At 34.2% G+C, this 19833-nt stretch overlaps 3 protein-coding genes across 3 annotated transcripts; 1 reads left to right on the top strand and 2 right to left on the bottom strand.

The window, feature by feature from the left end:
- Positions 1 to 2736: 2736 nt before the first annotated feature.
- TOPP9 (Calcineurin-like metallo-phosphoesterase superfamily protein) lies at positions 2737 to 6206 on the top strand. Its single transcript, XM_011093792.3, has 4 exons — positions 2737 to 3273; positions 4428 to 4987; positions 5312 to 5491; positions 5648 to 6206. The coding sequence occupies exons 1-4, from the start codon at positions 3084 to 3086 to the stop codon at positions 5669 to 5671; spliced, it is 954 nt and encodes a 317-aa protein (XP_011092094.1). The 5' UTR covers positions 2737 to 3083; the 3' UTR covers positions 5672 to 6206.
- An 8391-nt stretch (positions 6207 to 14597) lies between these two features.
- Positions 14598 to 15314, bottom strand: LOC110012715 (uncharacterized). Its single transcript, XM_020697415.2, has one exon. The coding sequence runs from the start codon at positions 15312 to 15314 to the stop codon at positions 14598 to 14600; it is 717 nt and encodes a 238-aa protein (XP_020553074.2).
- Positions 15315 to 17899: 2585 nt separating this feature from the next.
- Positions 17900 to 19161, bottom strand: LOC105172789 (uncharacterized). The gene is made up of 2 exons (XM_011094368.1): positions 19095 to 19161; positions 17900 to 18249 (listed from the first exon to the last, which is right to left on the bottom strand). The coding sequence occupies exons 1-2, from the start codon at positions 19159 to 19161 to the stop codon at positions 17900 to 17902; spliced, it is 417 nt and encodes a 138-aa protein (XP_011092670.1).
- Between the last annotated feature and the right edge of the window lie 672 nt (positions 19162 to 19833).

Raw genomic sequence — 19833 nt, 5'->3', positions numbered from 1 at the left:
GAATGTCTTAGTCTTTGGATATATCTTTTTGTAGGAGAAATATTTAAATTTATCAGAAATGAACAAAAACAGGTTTTTCGATCAAATGGTTTTTAATGTCCGGGATTAATGATTTGCTGCATGTAGAGCCTATAAAAAAACTGTTGATTCCTCATTTCAACACATCTCAAACCAAAATCTTCTTCTCTCATCTCTAGCTCTCGGGTTTCTCTATCAAAACTTCAAGTTTTGAGCTCTAGTTCCGGTAAAAAGGTTCTGAGTGTTGGTTGAGGTGTTTGTCAGTAAGGATACTGAAAAAACGGTAACCGACTTATCCTGAAAGGAATTGCATAGTACCTGGTGCACTTTGGATGGGACGTATAATTTCTTCAACGCAAGCAGATTTTCTGCTATTCGGTTAGTATGCAATTTTCGTAGGACCGAGAATTGTTACGCTGCAACTCTTAGTGTAAGTTCTCCTTTACTTTATCGTAAAACAACATATCTAACTATTATCTCTGTTATTTTGTTTCAATGTGGGTGTTTGTATTTTGATTTCAAAACTAATTAATATATCCAATTGTCAATTTCAAAATGAAATTAAAATTGTTTATGTAATTTTCCCAACAACATTTTTTGTCTTTGATTTCTCTATTGTGTTTCTTGTGTTCGTTTTTCTCTATATATGTTAGTGTTTTTATTGCTTTGAGGCATTTATTATTTTTTATTTTGGGCGATAAAGTGTTCTTCATTGTGGTGTATTATATAGTCCAAAAGGCTAAGCTAGACAGCACTAATTAGCTATCTGGATTTATTTAAAGATATATTAACCACTGTGGCACATTGTTCTTATATGCATATAATAAATAATCTTTTACGCTTTAAAATATATTACAAATAAGAGTAAAAAAAAAGAAAAAAAAATAAAAATTTAGACAGTTGAATAAGTTAGTTTACATATTGGTTGAAGGTCATTTTTTACTTTACATAAAATTGGTGTGTCGGTTTTCAGGTTTTCATTAATCGTTATTTGTAAGTATGGATGTCCCTTTTTTTTTTTATGTATTTCTATAGATGTGATATGTATGGGATACAAAGTACTAATTTTAGCCTCACTGGCAGTACACCTAGTTGTTTCCTAAGGATGCGTGTGAAAAATGACCAAAATGTGTCGGATATGCTTGATGGAAACAAATTTGATTTCCTAGTTTTTGTAATTTTACATTTTAGAATTTTTATATTTTATTCACTACATTATAATATTATCCTTATACTAAAGAAAAATTTCAATTAAGTTGCAATATTTAGTTAATGGGAAAGTAATTTTTATAATAATTCAAATTTACTCGTTTTGCATCCAATTAACAATCATATTAGAGAGTAAAATCTTTATTTAATTAATGTTAAATTTAAATTAGTATTTCATAATATAAATGACAATTATTTGTACATGGTTAAATATGAATGTACTATTTAGAATAAATTTTATTATGTTTCAAAAGAACAACTATATCTGCAAATTACAAGTGTAAATATTGAGCCGAAACATTATTATCTTAAGCCCTTGCCAAGGCCCAAGTCCTTCTTAGAATTGTAGGAAGGGAATTAGGCCCAATAGAGGCCCTTCTCAAGAGATGGTCCACGGGCCAACCCATTGTGTCAACCCGAATGTCTTCATAAATCGATCCACCTAGACTCTTAGATAGGGGACACGTGACACCACCTTAGGAATGCTTGATATCTTCTGGATTGAAATTTTTGTTGTAAATCATATTCGTTCCCTATTTCATTCAATATATACATGCCACGTGTATAAATTTTTTTTCTAAATAGGATACATAATATCATCTTTATACACGTAACGTGTGTACGTTGAATAAAGTAGGAGATGGAACACGATTTGCAACAGAAAATTCAATCCGATAAATACTTCGCAGATTGAATATTCATGTATCTTAAATGCTTTACTATTACTTTATAACTTTGACCTTAGATCTTGAGATCATTTCTAATTTGATCGTCGGAGTGTTTTCGTTAGTAGCATCAAGACATCTCTATTGTGTGTTATTGATTTCAAACTTATACCTTTATACCAAGAGGCCTAGGCACGGGAAAACGACCTTTATATCTCAACACAAACACAAACACTCACAATTTAACTTTTATCTGATTTTTTTATTTCTCAGGGTTAATTACACTTTGCCATCAGAACTATAGTCACTTTTAGGTTTTAACATCTATTTTTTTTTTTGAGTCAGTTTAAAAAATATTACATGCAGTACACATGTAATATTTAAGGGTTATGCAATGTGATATTTTTCACATACGTAGAGGATGTGATATTCTTCTTTAAAAAGGGCAACAAAAAGATGATCATATATGACAAAGTTCAAATTTTACAAAGTCGATATAGTAAGTTGTCACGAAAAAAATTTCAATGATAAAGTATAAAATAGGGCATAATTCGGATGGTGAAATACAATTTACCATATTTTTTAATGAACTCTTAACTTTCAATTCTACTGTTATTTTTATTTTTATAGCAAGCACCTCTAAAAGAATCAGAAGCCAAACACTGCCTTATATCATTCTTTAAAATTTTCAATTTTGGGTCAAGCAAGAAAAAATTAAAGTTTCAAAAAATTTTAAAATCCCATATAATATTCATTAATTGTGTATATTTTATCTTCTTAAAAAAAATACTTAAACCAAACTTATCCTCATATAAAAAGACTTGAAGGAAACTCACCCTCGTATTACGAAGAGAGAGAGAGAGAGTATGCAAGAGAGAGAGAGAGAGAGAGAGAAACGAGGAGAACACGCATCAAGGGTCAATGACAACATGGGCAAACGACCCAACAGAATAATCTGTCTTCGTACATAAGTTAGCCAAATGAAAACCAAGAAAAGTAACCCATTTCTTTAATTTGCTTCCTGATCCTTATTATCATCATCACAATAATCGTCATTTCTCATTTCTTTTTCAATTATCCAGACCAACCATATATTCTCAGCACCAAACAAATAGTTAGATGACAACCCTTTTGATTTCTTGCCCTTTTCCTGGTGCAATTTGATTGATAATCCTTCAAAGAGAGAAAAAGATGATGACAATGGAAGGGATGATGGATGAGGGGGTGTTGGATGATATAATAAGGCGGCTGTTGGAAGGGAAAGGTGGGAAACAGGTGCAGCTCTCGGAGGCGGAGATCCGCCAGCTCTGCGTCAACTCCCGCCAAATCTTCCTCTCTCAGCCCAATCTCCTCCAGCTCCGTGCCCCTATCAGGATCTGCGGTCTGCCGTCTGCCCTCTGCCCTCTGTCTCTTTTCTTTTCTTTTTTGTTGTTTGCTTGCTCCTTCTCCAGTTTTTTATGTTTCTATTTCTGAATTTTGATATGTGATACTGCGTGGTTTTAGGGCGTTAATATATGGAATTATGTTGAAGAGTAAGGTGGCTGTGTGTGGATATTGAGTTAAGGTGTTTGATATTGGGAAATGAAGAAATTTGGCTTGTGTCGGGAGAAATTCAATATTGATGTGCAGAATTATGAATTGGATTTATGGTTGTTTGGTGAAATTGGGCTGTATCTATCTGATCAAGTAATTCTTGGGGTTGCAATGCAATCTGATGAGTTTTTATTTACCCAATCTTTTGTTTCTTTTCTTCCTTTCGGTTGTGTTTATGGAAAGGTATATTAGATGGTTAATAATGGATTAGATATATTGAGGTCAAAGCGGACAAAAATTCACTTCCCATTCAATTACGCTTGTCGTGGGGCATGATTAACCGTTGAAAGCATATCAACATAAAAAAATAACTTCTCTAAGAATTTGTATTGAGTTTTAGCACTTTTAGTTCCGCACCTTACAATGCATTGAAATGATTAGAAGAAACATCCCGCTTCTTTTACGATAGTAGGTTTTTTGTTGAAGCAACGAAGTCCTTAGATTAAATATGATGAACTAGCGCATCAGACTTATGGTGTTTTTACTGCTTTTTTCACCATTATGATCTTTTCATGCGTTTATGTTGTACCTCTTTAGAAACTGATAAGGAAAGTATAGTTTTTGAGAAGAACGGAGCTATGGAGGATGGAAAACAAATCTACCATTCTGTCCATGTTTGACTTCTTCCCTGCATGTTAAGATGTCTGCTAGCTGAATTGGTTTCTCAAGAGTTTTCTATTGTCAATAGATAGCTTCGCATATTAAAATTTGCCATGCCACTATGTAATTGCATTTTGATTTGCATTCAATGTTAACATTTTTCTAGGAGGTAAAGAGGGGATCTGAGGAAACTGAGAACTCTTGTCATAATAAGTCTCACCAGCTCGAATGGACTTAACAATTTAACAATATATTCAGAATTATCATTTCTGGCTATATATGCTAAACTCAATGCTTCTTATATTGTTGCTTGCGGCCCTAATGGGAACTATTTCATTACAGGTGACATTCATGGACAGTACCAAGACCTTTTGAGGCTCTTCGAGTATGGTGGATACCCCCCTTCAGCAAATTACCTTTTTCTAGGTGATTATGTTGATAGAGGCAAGCAGAGTCTGGAAACAATATGCTTGCTATTGGCTTACAAAATAAGGTATCCTGATAAAGTTTTCCTCTTAAGGGGAAACCATGAAGATGCCAAAATCAACCGTGTCTATGGATTTTATGACGAATGCAAGAGGAGATTTAATGTTCGGCTTTGGAAGATATTTACTGACTGCTTTAATTGTCTGCCCGTTTCTGCACTCATAGATGAAAAGATACTCTGCATGCATGGAGGACTTTCTCCAGAGCTGGAAAAGGTGGATCAAATTAATGAACTTCCTAGGCCTACTGAGATTCCCGATAATGGTCTCCTGTGCGATTTGCTCTGGTCTGATCCCGATCCTAGGATAAGTGGTTGGGCTGATAGTGATAGGGGCGTTTCGTGTACTTTTGGAGCCGATGCAGTTGCTGAGTTTTTGAAGAAAAATGACTTGGACCTCATTTGCAGAGGTCATCAGGTATAAAAATTTCTTCTTGATAATGTTTGGCACTTTTTCTTTCTTTCCTTGTTTTCTTTATTTCTGTGTTTGTGGGAGGGGCACTTGCTAACCTGCCAGTCACAAAAACTGGAAAGAATGCAATGGGAAATAATGGCATGCATAATATTGGCATTCTAAGATAACCACTCAGTCTAACTTAGGAAGTCGGATTGCTACTCATCTTCTTTTCGCACGTCTCAGAATTTCATTCATTACTCATGGTCCTTACCTTTTCTTAACAGTTTTGCCATGCCAATCATGTGCAGAAATGAGATTTACCCTCTACTTATTTCTTTATTGCAGGTTGTGGAGGATGGGTATGAATTCTTTGCTAAAAGAAGAGTTGTCACGATATTTTCGGCTCCAAACTATGGTGGAGAATTCGACAATGCTGGTGCTCTTTTGAGCGTTGACGAAGCACTAGTATGTTCTTTTGAGATACTAAAATCTGCAGCAAGCAGTTCGAAGACACCACTGAAAAAGGTATATCTCCATTCTTATATCCGTTTTTCACCAAAGTGGCTAATTCCTTTATATCTCAATTCCTGTTTGTTTTTCAACGCTTCTCCACTTGAAACATAAATGGTTAAAATTGAAACTTTCTCTCATCGTCTATTCCCTTTCCTCTCCCATTGACAGCCTCCTAAAGCTGGAGCCCACTGACAGACCACAAATTGTATATGAAAGCTTGTCATATTGAGTAGGATAAACAAGAATGCATCATAGTTCCCGCTTTTTTCTCTGTTCATAGCTCTTAAGGGTTTTTGGAGGTGTGTTTCGAGCTTGAGACGTTTTATCATCAGAACGACTTACCAAGCAGAAGATCTGTAAATTGGAGAAAGAACCCTGGTGACTTCACTTGGTTGACCAGGTACCCTTATAGCGTTGAGAAATTTAAGCAGCGTTTGTTTATTGCATTTGGCTAGCTAAAATCAAGCAAGTGTGGAGAAAATATAAAGCAGTGTGTTCTCTTAATACCATTTTGTATATCCATCACTTCTGACTACTGTATGCTTCTCTCCGTAACACACTTGTCGTTCCGGCTACGTTCATAAGCTGTATTTACAAGTATTAATTTTCATAGGAGCAATCACAACCTTCATTCTAGTCGGACCTGTATGTGGTCTATTGTATCTGGATGGTTGTGTGCTTAGCTCAGGAAGAACCTTGTGAAGGTTAACATGGCTTGGTTTTTGTCCCCTCTTCTTATGCTTGCTTTGCTTTCTTTGTAGATAGTTTCTGTAACAGAATTAATTATTATCAAGAATTACAACAAAGAGTCGAACAGGAGCCTTTCCGGTCTTTTAATTATTTGTTTGGGATAATTACACTTTTTTTTTTTTGTTTTTCGGAGGTTGGGTGTAATTATACGAAGACCTCTTTTGGTTTGAAAATTTTCATCTAGCACTCATGAAGTTTACTTCCGTCTAACAAATAAATCTTTCCATTTATTCACTGAATTTGTTGATATTAATCAAAAAGTTGAATGAAAATTGGTATTAAAACTCAATTAATTTATTATTGATTTATTCAGGTTAAATATATTTTCTTTCGAATAAACTTACCATTGTAACGATTAAGATATACCTTTTTCACATGCATTAACGCGTGAAGACGTATGAGAACAATTGTTTATAAAAAAATTATTTGACCTGCAATAAATTAGTGATCAGTTAATTGGTGGTAAAAATAATTTTTTTTTTGTTAATATCAATAAATTTGGTGGATTTTTTATTAACGGAATGACTTATTTGTTAGATGGAAGCAAATCTTGAAGGTGCTAGATATTATTTTGCAAACTATAAAGGATTTATGTGTAATTACACCAAATATGAAGAAGTGCCAGTGTAATAATCCCTATTTGTTTTCAGTGTCAAAAGTTGAATAAAATCATTATCTAGAAAGCATACATGGTACTACAGATGATGGTCAAGTATTTTTTTCAACTCTCTTGTGGTAAGCAGATCTGCTACAGAAAAGATCTTATTTCAACTTATATTAAGAATTGAGAAGTTAATTGAAAAAGCGTTTCCAATATTTTATAAACTTGAAATTGGGAAGTGATGAATATCTATTCAAAATAAAGTACAAAATGCCCAAAATGCCCTTAATGAAGGGCAGTTTAGTCTATCCGCACCTTGGATTTGCGCCCTTTGATCAGGCTGGTCAGAAAAGACCCTTTATCCAAATCCGAATACCCGGTAGAAGATCCCAACAACGGATACCGTCTGATCACGGGCGAGGGCTCACAGGATAAGGCCACATGGCCCATTCAACAGTATCCACCTAAACCCTATAAATACCTCCAAGACGCCATATTTCGACATAACTGATACCAAGTCCTTTTCGATCTAAACCTTTGATCTCTACATTTTAACTCAATCTACCTAATTTGAGCGTCGAAGGGTCGTTGTCGGGGACGTGCCCGACGAGCTCACCGTTCTTGTCTTATTCTCAGAAATCCAACACTTGATCTTGGACGGGTTAGCTATCTGTGAGGAGGTTGTTCATCGAGATCACTGAATTCGTGTAAGATAAAAAAATTTGTAGGTATTTAAAGAAAATAGTCCTAAACTAGGTTAAATAGGCCTTAAGCCAACTAATCTTTTTTCTATTTTAATAAAGATATGAAATTTGGTTTAAAATTTCCCAACGTTCTAGCAATATTTGGTAAACATGAGGCTCCAACGACAACTACAAAAAAATATAAAAATTAATTGAAATCGACCGCAACATGAAAAATATTAGAGAAATGCTTAAATAATGGTCAGAATGATTGAAATTCGTAACAAATGATGGCCCTTCAAATGTTTTGAGGGTTAGATTCTGCTCAAAAAGACGATCAGAATAATAAATAAATTGTTCTATAACTTTTTTATTAGTATCAAAAATTATAAAAAAAAAAATACCACAATCATAACATACATTTAAAGCATTGTATTTCAACTTCCATCAGTTCAAATGTTTCCAAAATGGGCAAAAAGAAAAGCATCCCAGTCCCAACTTTGAATTTTAAGCTCCTTTTTTCCACTTAAATATTGGAAATTAAAAGTCAGATTTGCAAACATTTCTTTTCAATCCATAAACCACTGCATAAACTTTAAGTTTTTACTAATATCCTCCAAATATCAAGTTGTAATGGATATTTTGAAATAGGGAAAAATGCCCCTTCTAATATCGCAAATGAACAAATTACCCCTTAATGAAAAAATAAATAGCAATTTACCTCCCAATATTTTTTTAAAATACAATAATTTACCCCCTTATAATTTTTAAACTGAAGCAATTTACACCCCTATATAAAGAGGTAAATTGCTTCATTATAAAAAATACAGGAGGATAAATTTCTATAATTTTTTCATAGAAAGATAATATACTTATTTTCAATATAATAGGGGGATAAGTTACTATTCACCCTTTTAAGATAGGGCTGTTATGGTAAAGCCTTACTCTACATTGGTTCATATTGAAAAGAGACAAAATGTATTCACTAATATTCAAATCCTACCCAACTTCTTCAAGACATAACAGCTCTCTCAAGCCCACTATATGAAACTTGATTTTTTGGATCACGTTGGTCCTAAATTCAATTGTTTTTCTTCCATCCATAATATTATTGGATAATATTTGATAGCAGTACCATAAACGCGGTTTTTACAGCTGAGGCAGACCAAAAATTCAATTTTAAACTAAAGCAAAAATGATAAAATATGGATTGTATTCAACAAAAAATTACTTAGATCAAAATCGTCAGAGTGATTAGCAATAATTTACTATATATATATATATATATTAGATTTTCAATATCTTTGTATTTTGTTATTTTCTATTTTAATCAATAATTTATCTATAAATTCACTATTATTGAAATCCAATTCACAAGACTCTTTTTTGGTTGAAATTTATTGCAAAATGTATTATTTTAAAAAAAATACATATTTAATACATTCGAATTTAATATTATAGGATTTTTATCACTTCATCTAAATATTATTGATTATCACTTCAACTAAATATTATTGTTTATGAAAATGTTGAAAAATATACATAGCATAATTGGTATATTTATATAACTAATAATTCAATTATTTATTGATAAAACCTTGTACATGGATCAAAATTATGTAATAAATAATTTTGTGATATCTTAAGTTTTAAGATTTATTCACTTTAATTTAATATATAAATTAATAATAATTCAATTGATTTATGAAAAAAAAATTGTACTAAATTAGGTAAAATGACCCGTTTAATGGGTAGTGACTCAATCTGTACTCTTTTAATGGATTTAGACTTAAATCTAGATTTAGTATGTTCAAATTGGTTTTAAGTGTTGAATTGAGAAGAAATATGAATTTTTTTTAATAAGAATGGTTAAAGATACAAATGAAACTTTAGATATTTTTAATTATCACAATTATGCATTTTCTCTAAAATAAAAGAAATATTAATATATGATGTAGGTATGGTAAGATTTAGTAAATAAATATAGTCAAGAACTAAACAATAAAACTAAATTTATTTGGTGATGAATTCCATGTAAACCTCATAAAAACTAGCTGCATGTGATCTGCACGTGCTATTTTTTATTATATTTTAATGAATTATAAACCACAGCGGTTAAATGTATTTAAAATAAACAACTCGAGGTCCAAAATTACTAGTTGTAGGACATGGGGCATAAGATCCATTTTTGTGATAAAGTTGAGGGATCAAAAATATATTTTTTCATCAACTATACTAAGCGTATATATGATTAGGAATAAACTTGGAAAAAAATCTCAATTAAATTAAATCTCAAGAGCGATAATTATTATTTTTAATTTAATAGAGATGTATTTATAATTAAAACTAAACATCAAGAAGTATGTACATAGTCTACCCTTGAAAAAATAGAGCCGAAATTTTTGTCATTGTAAGCGAGAACATCTATTCTTACTTATTGTTCATTAGAATGTTGGAGGCCAAAAAAAGGGACAAATTATATTGATACCTTTGAGGTCAGATTCAAATGTACAAATATGATATGTGTTTACAAAATTACAAGTATATTCCTAAATATTATAGCCGTAATTACAAGTACACTCTCCATTTAAGAAAAAAAGTTCACACAAACACCCCTAAAGTACATTATACTAACACGATAACACTCCTCAAAGGGTGTACCTATAATTTTTACCAGTGACAAAATGTATTTTGTATTTTAACTTAATATTAAAGAAAATATGAGAAATTATTGAGAGACACTGCGGAAAAATATAACAGGATAAATTACAGACACCTCCTGTAATATTTGACATAATGAGAAATATCATCTTATTGTTTTGAAAAATTGCAAATACCCATATTTTTAATGACCGCCTAACAATATGCCCATTCCTTTTGCCCGCGTTAGGTTTTCATTCAATTTTTATAGTGAACTGGCCATAATGCCCTTAGAACTATGAATTATGGAGTAATATGCCCTATGGATTATTTACTTTACCTACCCTCAATTTTTTTTATTTTACACTTTTCAAAAAGAAAATTCTAGTAAAAGTAAAGTAGTAAATTTCAGCTTGCAGTTATAATTATTTTTCTTTTGAGGAAAATATTTGCAGTTTTCTAAACAACGAAAAAGTATTCATAGTCATCCCAAACTTTAGGAGAAGTAGCTGCAATTTATCCAATACAATATTGATGACAAGAGAACAAGCGATACTTTTAAAACTATGAATAAAGATGCTAAATTCCAAGAATTGGAAGAACCTTTCAATTGGCAAACACAACGGATCACAAAACAAGAAGAGAAACTCTCTTTGTATTATTGAAATTGGAAGATTTCAGAGGAAAACAAAAGTTACAGCACTGATGCTCTGTGAACCTCTATATATATATACAGAGCAAGTAAACTAACTAACCAACTAACAAAGAAGGAGTCAAACGGCTATAAAGGGTCGTCAAAAGAAAAACACGACTTTGTAAGTGAAGTGGCGCCTTTTTACTGTAGAGCCATCTTCTCCAGTATACTCTGCTCCTTCCAACAGAAGATCAGCTGACAGAGCTTCGACTTCTTCAGCTCAAGACTTCTCGAACTTCAACAGCCCCCCTTCAAGCTGGAACTGCATCACTGGGGATCAGACCCAGCTTGGAATATAGATGAGAGAAGGCATTTCCTGTGAGAACTTTTGTGAAGATATCTGCTATTTGATTCCTCGAGACCAGGTATGTGGGTGAGATCAATCCTTCCTTGAACTTGTCCCTCTCAACATGGCAGTCAATTTCAACGTGTTTTGTCCGCTCATGGAAAATTGGGTTCTCAGTTATATGTAGTGCTGCCTTGTTGTCACAATAGAACGGTATAGGTGTCTGAACTTGTATGTGCAAGTCCTTAAGCAGGTTGTTAACCCAAATAATTTCGCATACCGTTGCTGCCATGCTCCTGTACTCGGCTTCGGCTGATGACCTTGAGATTGTAGTTTGTTTTTTTGATTTCCACGATATTGGTGTTCTCCCCATGTAAATACAGTAACTTGTGGTTGACCTTCTGGTCCTCTTGCAAGTTGCCCAATCTGCATCAGAGAATGCAGTAAGTTTAAGCTCATTATTAGAAGGAAAGAACAAACCTGATGTCTGATTTCCTTTCAAATATCTGATCAAGTGAATGGCAGCTTGCCAATGTTCTTCACAAGGCTCCTGGACAAACTGGCTTAGTTGCTGCGTAGCAAAACAAATATATGGCCTTGTGAATGCTAAATACAAAAACCTTCCTATGAGTCTTCTGTACCTACTTGCATCCTTCAAGGGTCTCTCTGGTTTTGAGGAGAAATTCAATCCTGAGGGCAATGGTGTTGCCACAGACTTGCCTTCAAGCAATCCAATGTCCCTTATTATATCTCGAGTATATTTCTTCTGTGACAGAATAAGCCCCTTTTGAGTTCTAAAAAATTCAAGGCCAAGGAAGTATTGTGCCTCACCAAGGTCCTTGATGGTGAAAAGACTATCAAGGTACTTCTTTACTTCCTGTATCAGCTCCTTTGTAGCTGCAGCAATGAGGATGTCATCTACATAGATAAGTAAAGCAATGAAATCATCATTAGTGCTTTTTGTAAACAAGCAATAATCATATTTGGATTGTTTGAACCCCAGTCCCTTTATTCTTTCAGTGAACTCATTCTTCCACTGCCTTGATGCTTGTTTCAATCCATACAAGGATTTTTTAAGTTTACAAACCATTTCCTTTCGTACCTCATAGCCTTCTGGTGGCTTCATGTATATAGTCTCATCTAGAGTCCCATGAAGAAAGGCATTATTTACATCCAAATGGTGTAAATGCCATCCCTTAGCAACTGCAGCACCAAGGAAGGTCCTTACAGTGGCTGTCTTTGCAACTAGAGCAAAATAATCACTGTAGTCCTCCCCTTCAACTTGATTGAAACCCTTAGCCACCAGCCTTGCTTTGTGTCTTTCTACACTACCATTAGGTCTCAGTTTTGTCTTAAAAACCCATTTACAACCTATTGGTCCTTTTCCCTCAGGCAATGCACAAAGTTCCCAGGTATTGTTCTTTTCAAGAGCATCAATCTCTTGTTTCATGGCATTCCTCCATTCCAGGTGCATTTGAGCTTCTGAGAAGCACTTTGGTTCCTGCACAACATAAATTTTCTCTACAAAACAGCCTTGAACCTGATTAGCACAGTTATTAGACATGCAATCAGAATAACAATAATACAAGAAATCATTCATCCACACAAGTTTGTGAGTGTTCCTGGTATATCTCCTAAGGTGGCTGACATCCTCTTGGGGAATGGCTTCCTGTTCTAATGGCCGAGTATCTTCATCATTTTGCTCATATTCAACAGTGGGTAAAGGGCATGAGTTATCTTCTGATTTCATGTTTTCAAAAGGGAGATTATTCTCATGGAACACCACATCTCTAGCTATATGCATTATGTTAGTGTCCAAATCTAAAACCTTGTATCCTTTCTTCCCTTGAGCATAACCTAAAAAGACACACCTCATAGCTCTTGGCTCAAATTTTCCTTTGTGAGGAAGAACATTTGTAGCAAAACATAGACAGCCAAAAACCTAAAGGTGTGAAAAATCAGGTATTTTATTGTGAAGGACTTCATAAGGGCTTTTCCACTTCAAGGTAGGTGTAGGCATTCTATTTATCAGGTAAGTAGCAGTCAACAGTGATTCAACCCAAAATTTCTGAGGGAGTTTAGCATGAAACATGATAAACCTGGCAACTTGTAGTAGATGTTGGTGCTTTCTTTCAACTACACCGTTTTGTTGTGGGCTGTATACACATGTTCTTTGATGAAGAATCCCTCTATTTTAAGTCTTGGCATTGTTTGTTGGTAAACTCAGTATCATTGTCACTTCTTATCTTTTTAACCTTAAAATTGAATTGAGTTTCAACCATGTTCAAGAAATATTCCAGGTTTTGTTATACTTGAGATTTATGGACCCTCATGTAAATTCATGTGGCTCTACTACAATCATCAACAATTGTGAGCATATATGTGCAATTTGTGACAGAGTATTGATTATAAGGGCCCCAAACATCAACATGTATAAGATCAAAAACAGTGCTAGAGTGATTTTCATTAAGCTTGAAAGGAAGTCTGTTTTGTTTAGCAAGGGGACATACTTCACAACAAGTAAGAGGTTCATTCCTATCTACTTTAAAGGGCAAATGAAACATAACTTCTTTGCTAAGATGCCCTAGTCTATTGTGCCATAGATCAACATGTTTATTTTCCCTTTTCAGATGTTTCAAATCCTCAATGAAATGAGCCATGTGTTTGTGCGGATCATGCTTCTTGCAGTTTTGAGTGTGTTTAAGCAGATACAGTCTCCCTCTTTTAATACCTATGGCAATGACCTTTTTAGTCACAAGGTCCTGCACAAAGCACTGAGAGTTGGTAAAAATGATACTAACATTTTCAGCTTCACACAATGCATTGACAGATAAAAGGTTATGCTTGAAGTCAGGGATATATAACACATTTTTAAGAGTAAGTTTGTCAGATATGTATATATCTCCTACCTTTTTCACATTGTACATGCTGCCATCAGGTAATTTGACAGAATTAACAGTGTCAAGGGGCCTCAAATTATGGAACAAGTCTTGGTTCATGGACATATGTGCCGGCACCACTGTCCATGATCCAATCTTCTTTAGAATTAAAGTTAGTTTTGTGAAGAAGTGTACCTGCAAAATTTACAGAATTATCTGCATATATGCTGTTGGAGTAACTCTGAGAAAATTCTGGATTATGTAGAATTTTCTTTACTTCAGCCTTGATCAATTCGGTCAGATTGTTCTCATTCTGAGAAGAGGCTTGTATGTCCCTTTACCATTTTCCAGTTGTACGTTGAAGGTTTTATTGATCACAGGTTTGTTGGCACCCTTTCTTTGCTTCATCAGCTCTTCATACCATTTCGGGTAGCCATTTATTTCAAAACATTGTTCCCTCATGTGACCAGATTTCTTGCAGTGTGTGCAATACATCTGCTTCTTTTCAGCTGCACTCCTCTTCTTGATGGGATTCTTGAAACCATTTTGTCTCCTCGTGTCTGCGGTTTGTACTGCCATGACTTCTTATTTATTAAAATCAAGGCTCTTGGCATTTACTTCCCTTTGTTTTTCGACTTGTAGAACCATGGAATATGCCCTTCCCATCAAAGGCAGTGGATCCATCACCAAAATTTGGTTACGGATGTGATCATAAGCATCATTCAAGCCCATCAAAAATTGGATGAGTTGAGTGAAATTGGTTTTCTCTGCGAATTTCGTTCCAGCTCCACAGGAGCATATTGGCGGTGGATCCAAGGTGGCTTGTTCATCCCACAACTTCTTGAGTTTGATGGAATATGCAGCAAGACTTGTGTTTCCCTGAGACACAGAACTGACTTCCTTTTGCAATTGGTACAAGAGTGGTCCGTTGCTTGCGCCAAATCTTGCTTCTAAGTCGAGCCAGAGGTTTCTTGAAGAGGTGGTGCACAAGAAGGCTTCAGCGATGTCTTTTGAAATTGAGTTGAGAATCCAGGTGATGACCATACAGTCTGCTCTCCTCCATTGTTCGATTTCTGTTTTGTCTTGTTCAGGCTTTGTGCAGGTTCCGTCTATGAACCTTTCTTTTCCTCTAGCACCAAGGGCAAATCTGATTGATCTAGCCCATGTGAAATAGTTGTTGCCGTCGAAAGGGGTTGTCACCAAGCTTATGGTGGCATGATCATTGTTCTGTAGTTTCGTGTTTTCTGAAAATAGCCTCGAATCGTCTTGCTTTCTTGTTTCTGTTGGCTTCTTGTCAGCCATTTTCTTCTTTCTTTGCCTTTCTTGTTGGGCTACAAGTAATTGCGGATCTTTCCTGCTCTTGATACCATGCTAAATTCCAAGAATTGGAAGAACCATTCAATCGGCAAACACAACGGATCACAAAACAAGAAGGGAAACTCTCTTTGTATTATTGAAATTGGAAGATTTCAGAGGAAAACAAAAGTTACAGCACTGATGCTCTGTGAACCTCTATATATATATACAGAGCAAGTAAACTAACTAACCAACTAACAAAGAAGGAGTCAAACGGCTATAAAGGGTCGTCAAAAGAAAAACACGACTTTGTAAGTGAAGTGGCGCATTTTTACTGTAGAGCCATCTTCTCCAGTATACTCTGCTCCTTCCAACAGAAGATCAGCGCTTCGACTTCTTCAGCTCAAGATTTCTTGAACTTCAACAAAAGATATATATGTTATAAACTTAGATTAAATTTATTAGCATCTCACTCCTAATAGAATATAAGAAACAATATATGTGTTCTCTCCAAATCTTTTTTCTTATTCTTCCATAAGCTTCTTTTACAAATGAATTACATAATGGTATTTAAAGACCATAAAAATTGTGGTTACAAACTATACTGACAAATATGATAATTACAAAACATCATGGGGATACAAAATGTTATAAGCATATGAACAAATACCAACAGGTGTATGTATTCATATATACATGTATGTATAATGCTCCTCTGGAATGCATACCTCTTATTATATACATCCTGCCTCATTTGAAAACCTTGCCTGGAAAAATTCAATAGGACAAAAATCAAGGCTAAGGAAAAGAGTATAGTTGTATAATCTCCCCCTCAATTCAAGCAGATATCTTTTAGATATCGCATGCTAATATTATGTACGAGTTGCTTGAACACCTTCGTCGATAATGCCTTCATAAATAATTATGCTAAATTTTGACTTGATGGAATCCGTTAGCATCAACTTTGCCTTCCACTTGAAGCTCATGAGTGCAGAAAAATTTTGGTGATATGTGCTTGATTCTGTCGCTTTTGATATAATCATCATTGATTTGGGTGATGCACTCCGCATTGTCTTCATATATTACAATGGTACTTTTCTCGATTGATTCTAGTCCACATGATTTATGAACATGATGTATCAATGATCTAAGCCGTACACATTCACGTACAGCCTCGTACAATGCAATTAACTCTGCATGATTTGATGAGGTGGCTACCAAAATCTATTTGGTTGAACGCCATGAAGTAACAGTTCTACCATACATGAATAAATATTCAAATTGAGATATAATTTTATGTGGATCAGACGAATACCCCGCATCTGAATAGCTAACTAAATCGGTTGCTTTGGCATCATAATGCCATTGAAAATATAATCCCATGTCATTTATTCCACATAAATAATGTAGAATGTGTTTGACACTATTCCAGTGTCTTTTTGTTGGTGTTGAGCTATATCTTGCTAGAAGATTAACTGAAAATGCTATATCTGGTTGGGTACTATTAGCAAGGTACATAAATGCACTAATTGCATTGAGATATGGTACTTTTGGACCCAAAATCTCATTATTATATGCTGGATGATGGAACAGATTTTTATTAACATTAAGCTATCGAACTACCATAGGTGTACTCATTGGGTGAGGGTTGTTCATATGAAAATGGTTAAGAACCTTTTCTATATAGTTCGATTGATTAACAAAAATTCCGCCCTTGGTATGTTCGAACGGAAAGCTGAGACAATACTTTATAGTACCTAAATCTTTCATCTCAAATTCACCTTTTAAGTAATTAGCTGCTTGTCAAATCTTTTCAGGATATTCAATGATATTCAAATCATCAACATACACAGCTATGATTACAAATCCCGTCTGTCCTCTTTATGAATAAACAAGGACTTATTTGATTATGACAAAACCCTTTCTTTATTAAGTACTCATTAAGGTGATTGTGCCACACACGTCTAATTATTTGAGTCAATACAAGGACCTTTTTAACTTGATGGAGTACATATGACAGGGCTTTGACTTTAGTGCTTCTGGCATTTTCAATCCTTTTGGGATTTTCATGTAGATATTTGTATCCAATGATCCATACAAATATGCAGTTACCACATCCAAGAGTTGCATTTGCAGTTGTTCAATTACTGATAAACTGATTAAAAATCTAAGTATTGTTGCATCCACTACAGGTGAATACATTTTAGTATAATCCATTCTTGGCTTTTGAATAAAGCATTGGGCCACAAGTCTAGTTTTGTACTTTACAGCTTCATTTTGTTCATTTCTCTTTCGTACAAACACCCACTTATTGCCAACTGGTTTGACACCTTTTGGTGCTAGAGTTATAGGTCCAAATATTTCTCGCTTATTTAGCGAGTCAAGCTCATCTTGTATGGTTTTTTTCCAACATTTTCAATCATTTCGATGTCGACATTCCTCCATAGTTTGAAGATCATTTTCATCTTCATCCATGATTTCAACGGCTTCATAATAGGCAAAAATCTTATTTATTTCTTTTTTCGATACCAACTAAACTGTTGTGAGCATAATTAATAAATATGTCATAACTGTCTTCAAGATCTTGCTCATTATATTGAGTTTTCAGATAAAATCGGTTCAGGAATTTTATCCTTAAAGACATTACTAGTGGTCACATTACTGTCATGATTAATTGAGATGATATGCTCCTTTTTATTTCTAGGATTTGCATCTTTAGAGCCAAGTGGTCCACCACGCTTCCGGCGTATTTGTGACTCAGATATCTTTGATTGAGTAAGAATCGCTTCAGGAATTTCTAAACGAGCTGGAACATTTTTAGCTGGAATATGTGATTTTGTGACCCTTTTGATATCTATAAACGCATCTGGTAACTTATTGGCAACACTTTGCAAATGTATGATTTGTTGAACTTCAAGTTCACTATCATTTGTCCGTCGATCTACAAAAGACATAGATGTTGCATTCTATTCAATATCTTCCTTTTAATCTCCTTATCTTCTCCCCTTAACACTGGGAAGATTGTCTCAACAAAATGACAATCCAAGTACCTAGCAGTAAATTGATCACTGGTTATCGGTTCAAGGTAATTAATAATTGAGATAGACTCAAAACCAATATAAATTCCCAGTCACCTTTATGGTCCCATTTTAATTCTTTGAGGAGGAGGTATCGGAACACACACCAGCACAAGGAAATACTTTTAAATGAAAAATATTTGGTTTTCTTCCAGATACCAACTGTAATGGAGAAAATTCATGTTAAGCGATCGGTCTAAGATAAATTAGAGTCGCAACATGCAAAATCGCATGCTCCCATGCCGATGAAGGCAATTTTGACCTCATCAACAAGTGTCTAGCTATTAATTATAACCGCTTTATTAACGACTCTGTCAGGCCTTTTTCAGTATGTACATGAGCAACTGGATGCTCCAACTATCCCAATTGATTGGCAATAGTCATTGAAGGATTTAGAAGTAAATTCTCCCACATTATCTAACCTCACCCTTTTAATAGGATAATTAGAAAAATGAGCTCTCAATTTAATAATTTGGGCTAAAAGCTATGCAAATGCAACATTTCATGTTGACAATAAGTTTACATGTGACCAACGTGTTGATGTGTCAATCAAGATCATAAAGTATTTAAATGATCCACATGACGGTGTTATTGGCCCACATGTCTCCTTGAGTTCGTTCAAAAAATATAGGAGATTCTACATTCACTTTCTTTATAGGCGGCTTTGTAATTAAGTTTTCAAGAGAACAAGCCGAACATATAAAATCACCTTTAACAAGGAACTTCAAGTCCTTCAGTGGGTATCCATGTGAAACTTCAATGATCCTATACATCATTGTTTTACCTGGGTGGTACTTTGATCAACTAACTTCGGGTTAGTGATACTATTTGTTTCACCGGAGCTTATTAATGTGTCATATAAACTAGGTATATATGTTTGCATTCTTTCTAAAACTTACTTCTGGCCAATTTTATAAGTTATAAGTTTCAGGTATTCGATATGATCTTTATTCATGGTTTCAATATGAAAATCATTTTGTCGAATATTCTTAAAACTCAATAAGTTCTTTTGTGATTTAATAGAATATAAGGCATCATTTATGTATAATCTTGTTCCTTCAGTTAACAAGATAGTAGCTCTTTTGGAGCCTTCAATAAGTTTATTAACTCTTGAAATAGTATTCACATTGGCTCTTGTCATTAACAAGTTCGAGAAAAATTCTTATTTCTTATAATTGTATGCGTAGTGGCACTAGCAACAAAACAATCATCATGCTCATTGATTTGTAATGGTTTGATCCATTCTATATAAATGAAATAGACATATAATAAGTAACAAAAATACTTCATGCATAAAAATATAAAAGACATTACAATATTGAAAAGAAATACCCAAACAAACTAAAGTAAACATCACTTTTTTCTAACATTTGTTCACATGGCACGTCATCTCCACATATTCTCATTTTTAATACAATTTGAAACATCTCAAAATTATATTCCACGAT

This window comes from Sesamum indicum, linkage group LG10, assembly GCF_026168435.1.
Source record: "Sesamum indicum cultivar Baizhima isolate 11 linkage group LG10, ASM2616843v1, whole genome shotgun sequence".
NCBI lineage: Eukaryota > Viridiplantae > Streptophyta > Magnoliopsida > Lamiales > Pedaliaceae > Sesamum > Sesamum indicum.
The sequence above is the reverse complement of the archived record's forward strand: the minus strand, read 5'-3'. Positions and strand labels throughout refer to the sequence as shown.

Bases quoted from the DNA above. Each gene is read 5' to 3' on its own strand.
- TOPP9 (XM_011093792.3), top strand. From the start codon at position 3,084: ATGATGACAATGGAAGGGATGATGGATGAGGGGGTGTTGGATGATATA. The intron at 3,274-4,427 runs GTCTGCCGTCTG...ATTTCATTACAG, and splicing joins TGCCCCTATCAGGATCTGCG to GTGACATTCATGGACAGTAC. The intron at 5,492-5,647 runs GTATATCTCCAT...TCCCATTGACAG, and splicing joins CGAAGACACCACTGAAAAAG to CCTCCTAAAGCTGGAGCCCA.
- LOC110012715 (XM_020697415.2), bottom strand. From the start codon at position 15,314: ATGGCTGACAAGAAGCCAACAGAAACAAGAAAGCAAGACGATTCGAGG.
- LOC105172789 (XM_011094368.1), bottom strand. From the start codon at position 19,161: ATGATGTATAGGATCATTGAAGTTTCACATGGATACCCACTGAAGGAC. The intron at 18,250-19,094 runs GTGATTTTATAT...TGTCTTTTGTAG, and splicing joins CTTGAAGTTCCTTGTTAAAG to ATCGACGGACAAATGATAGT.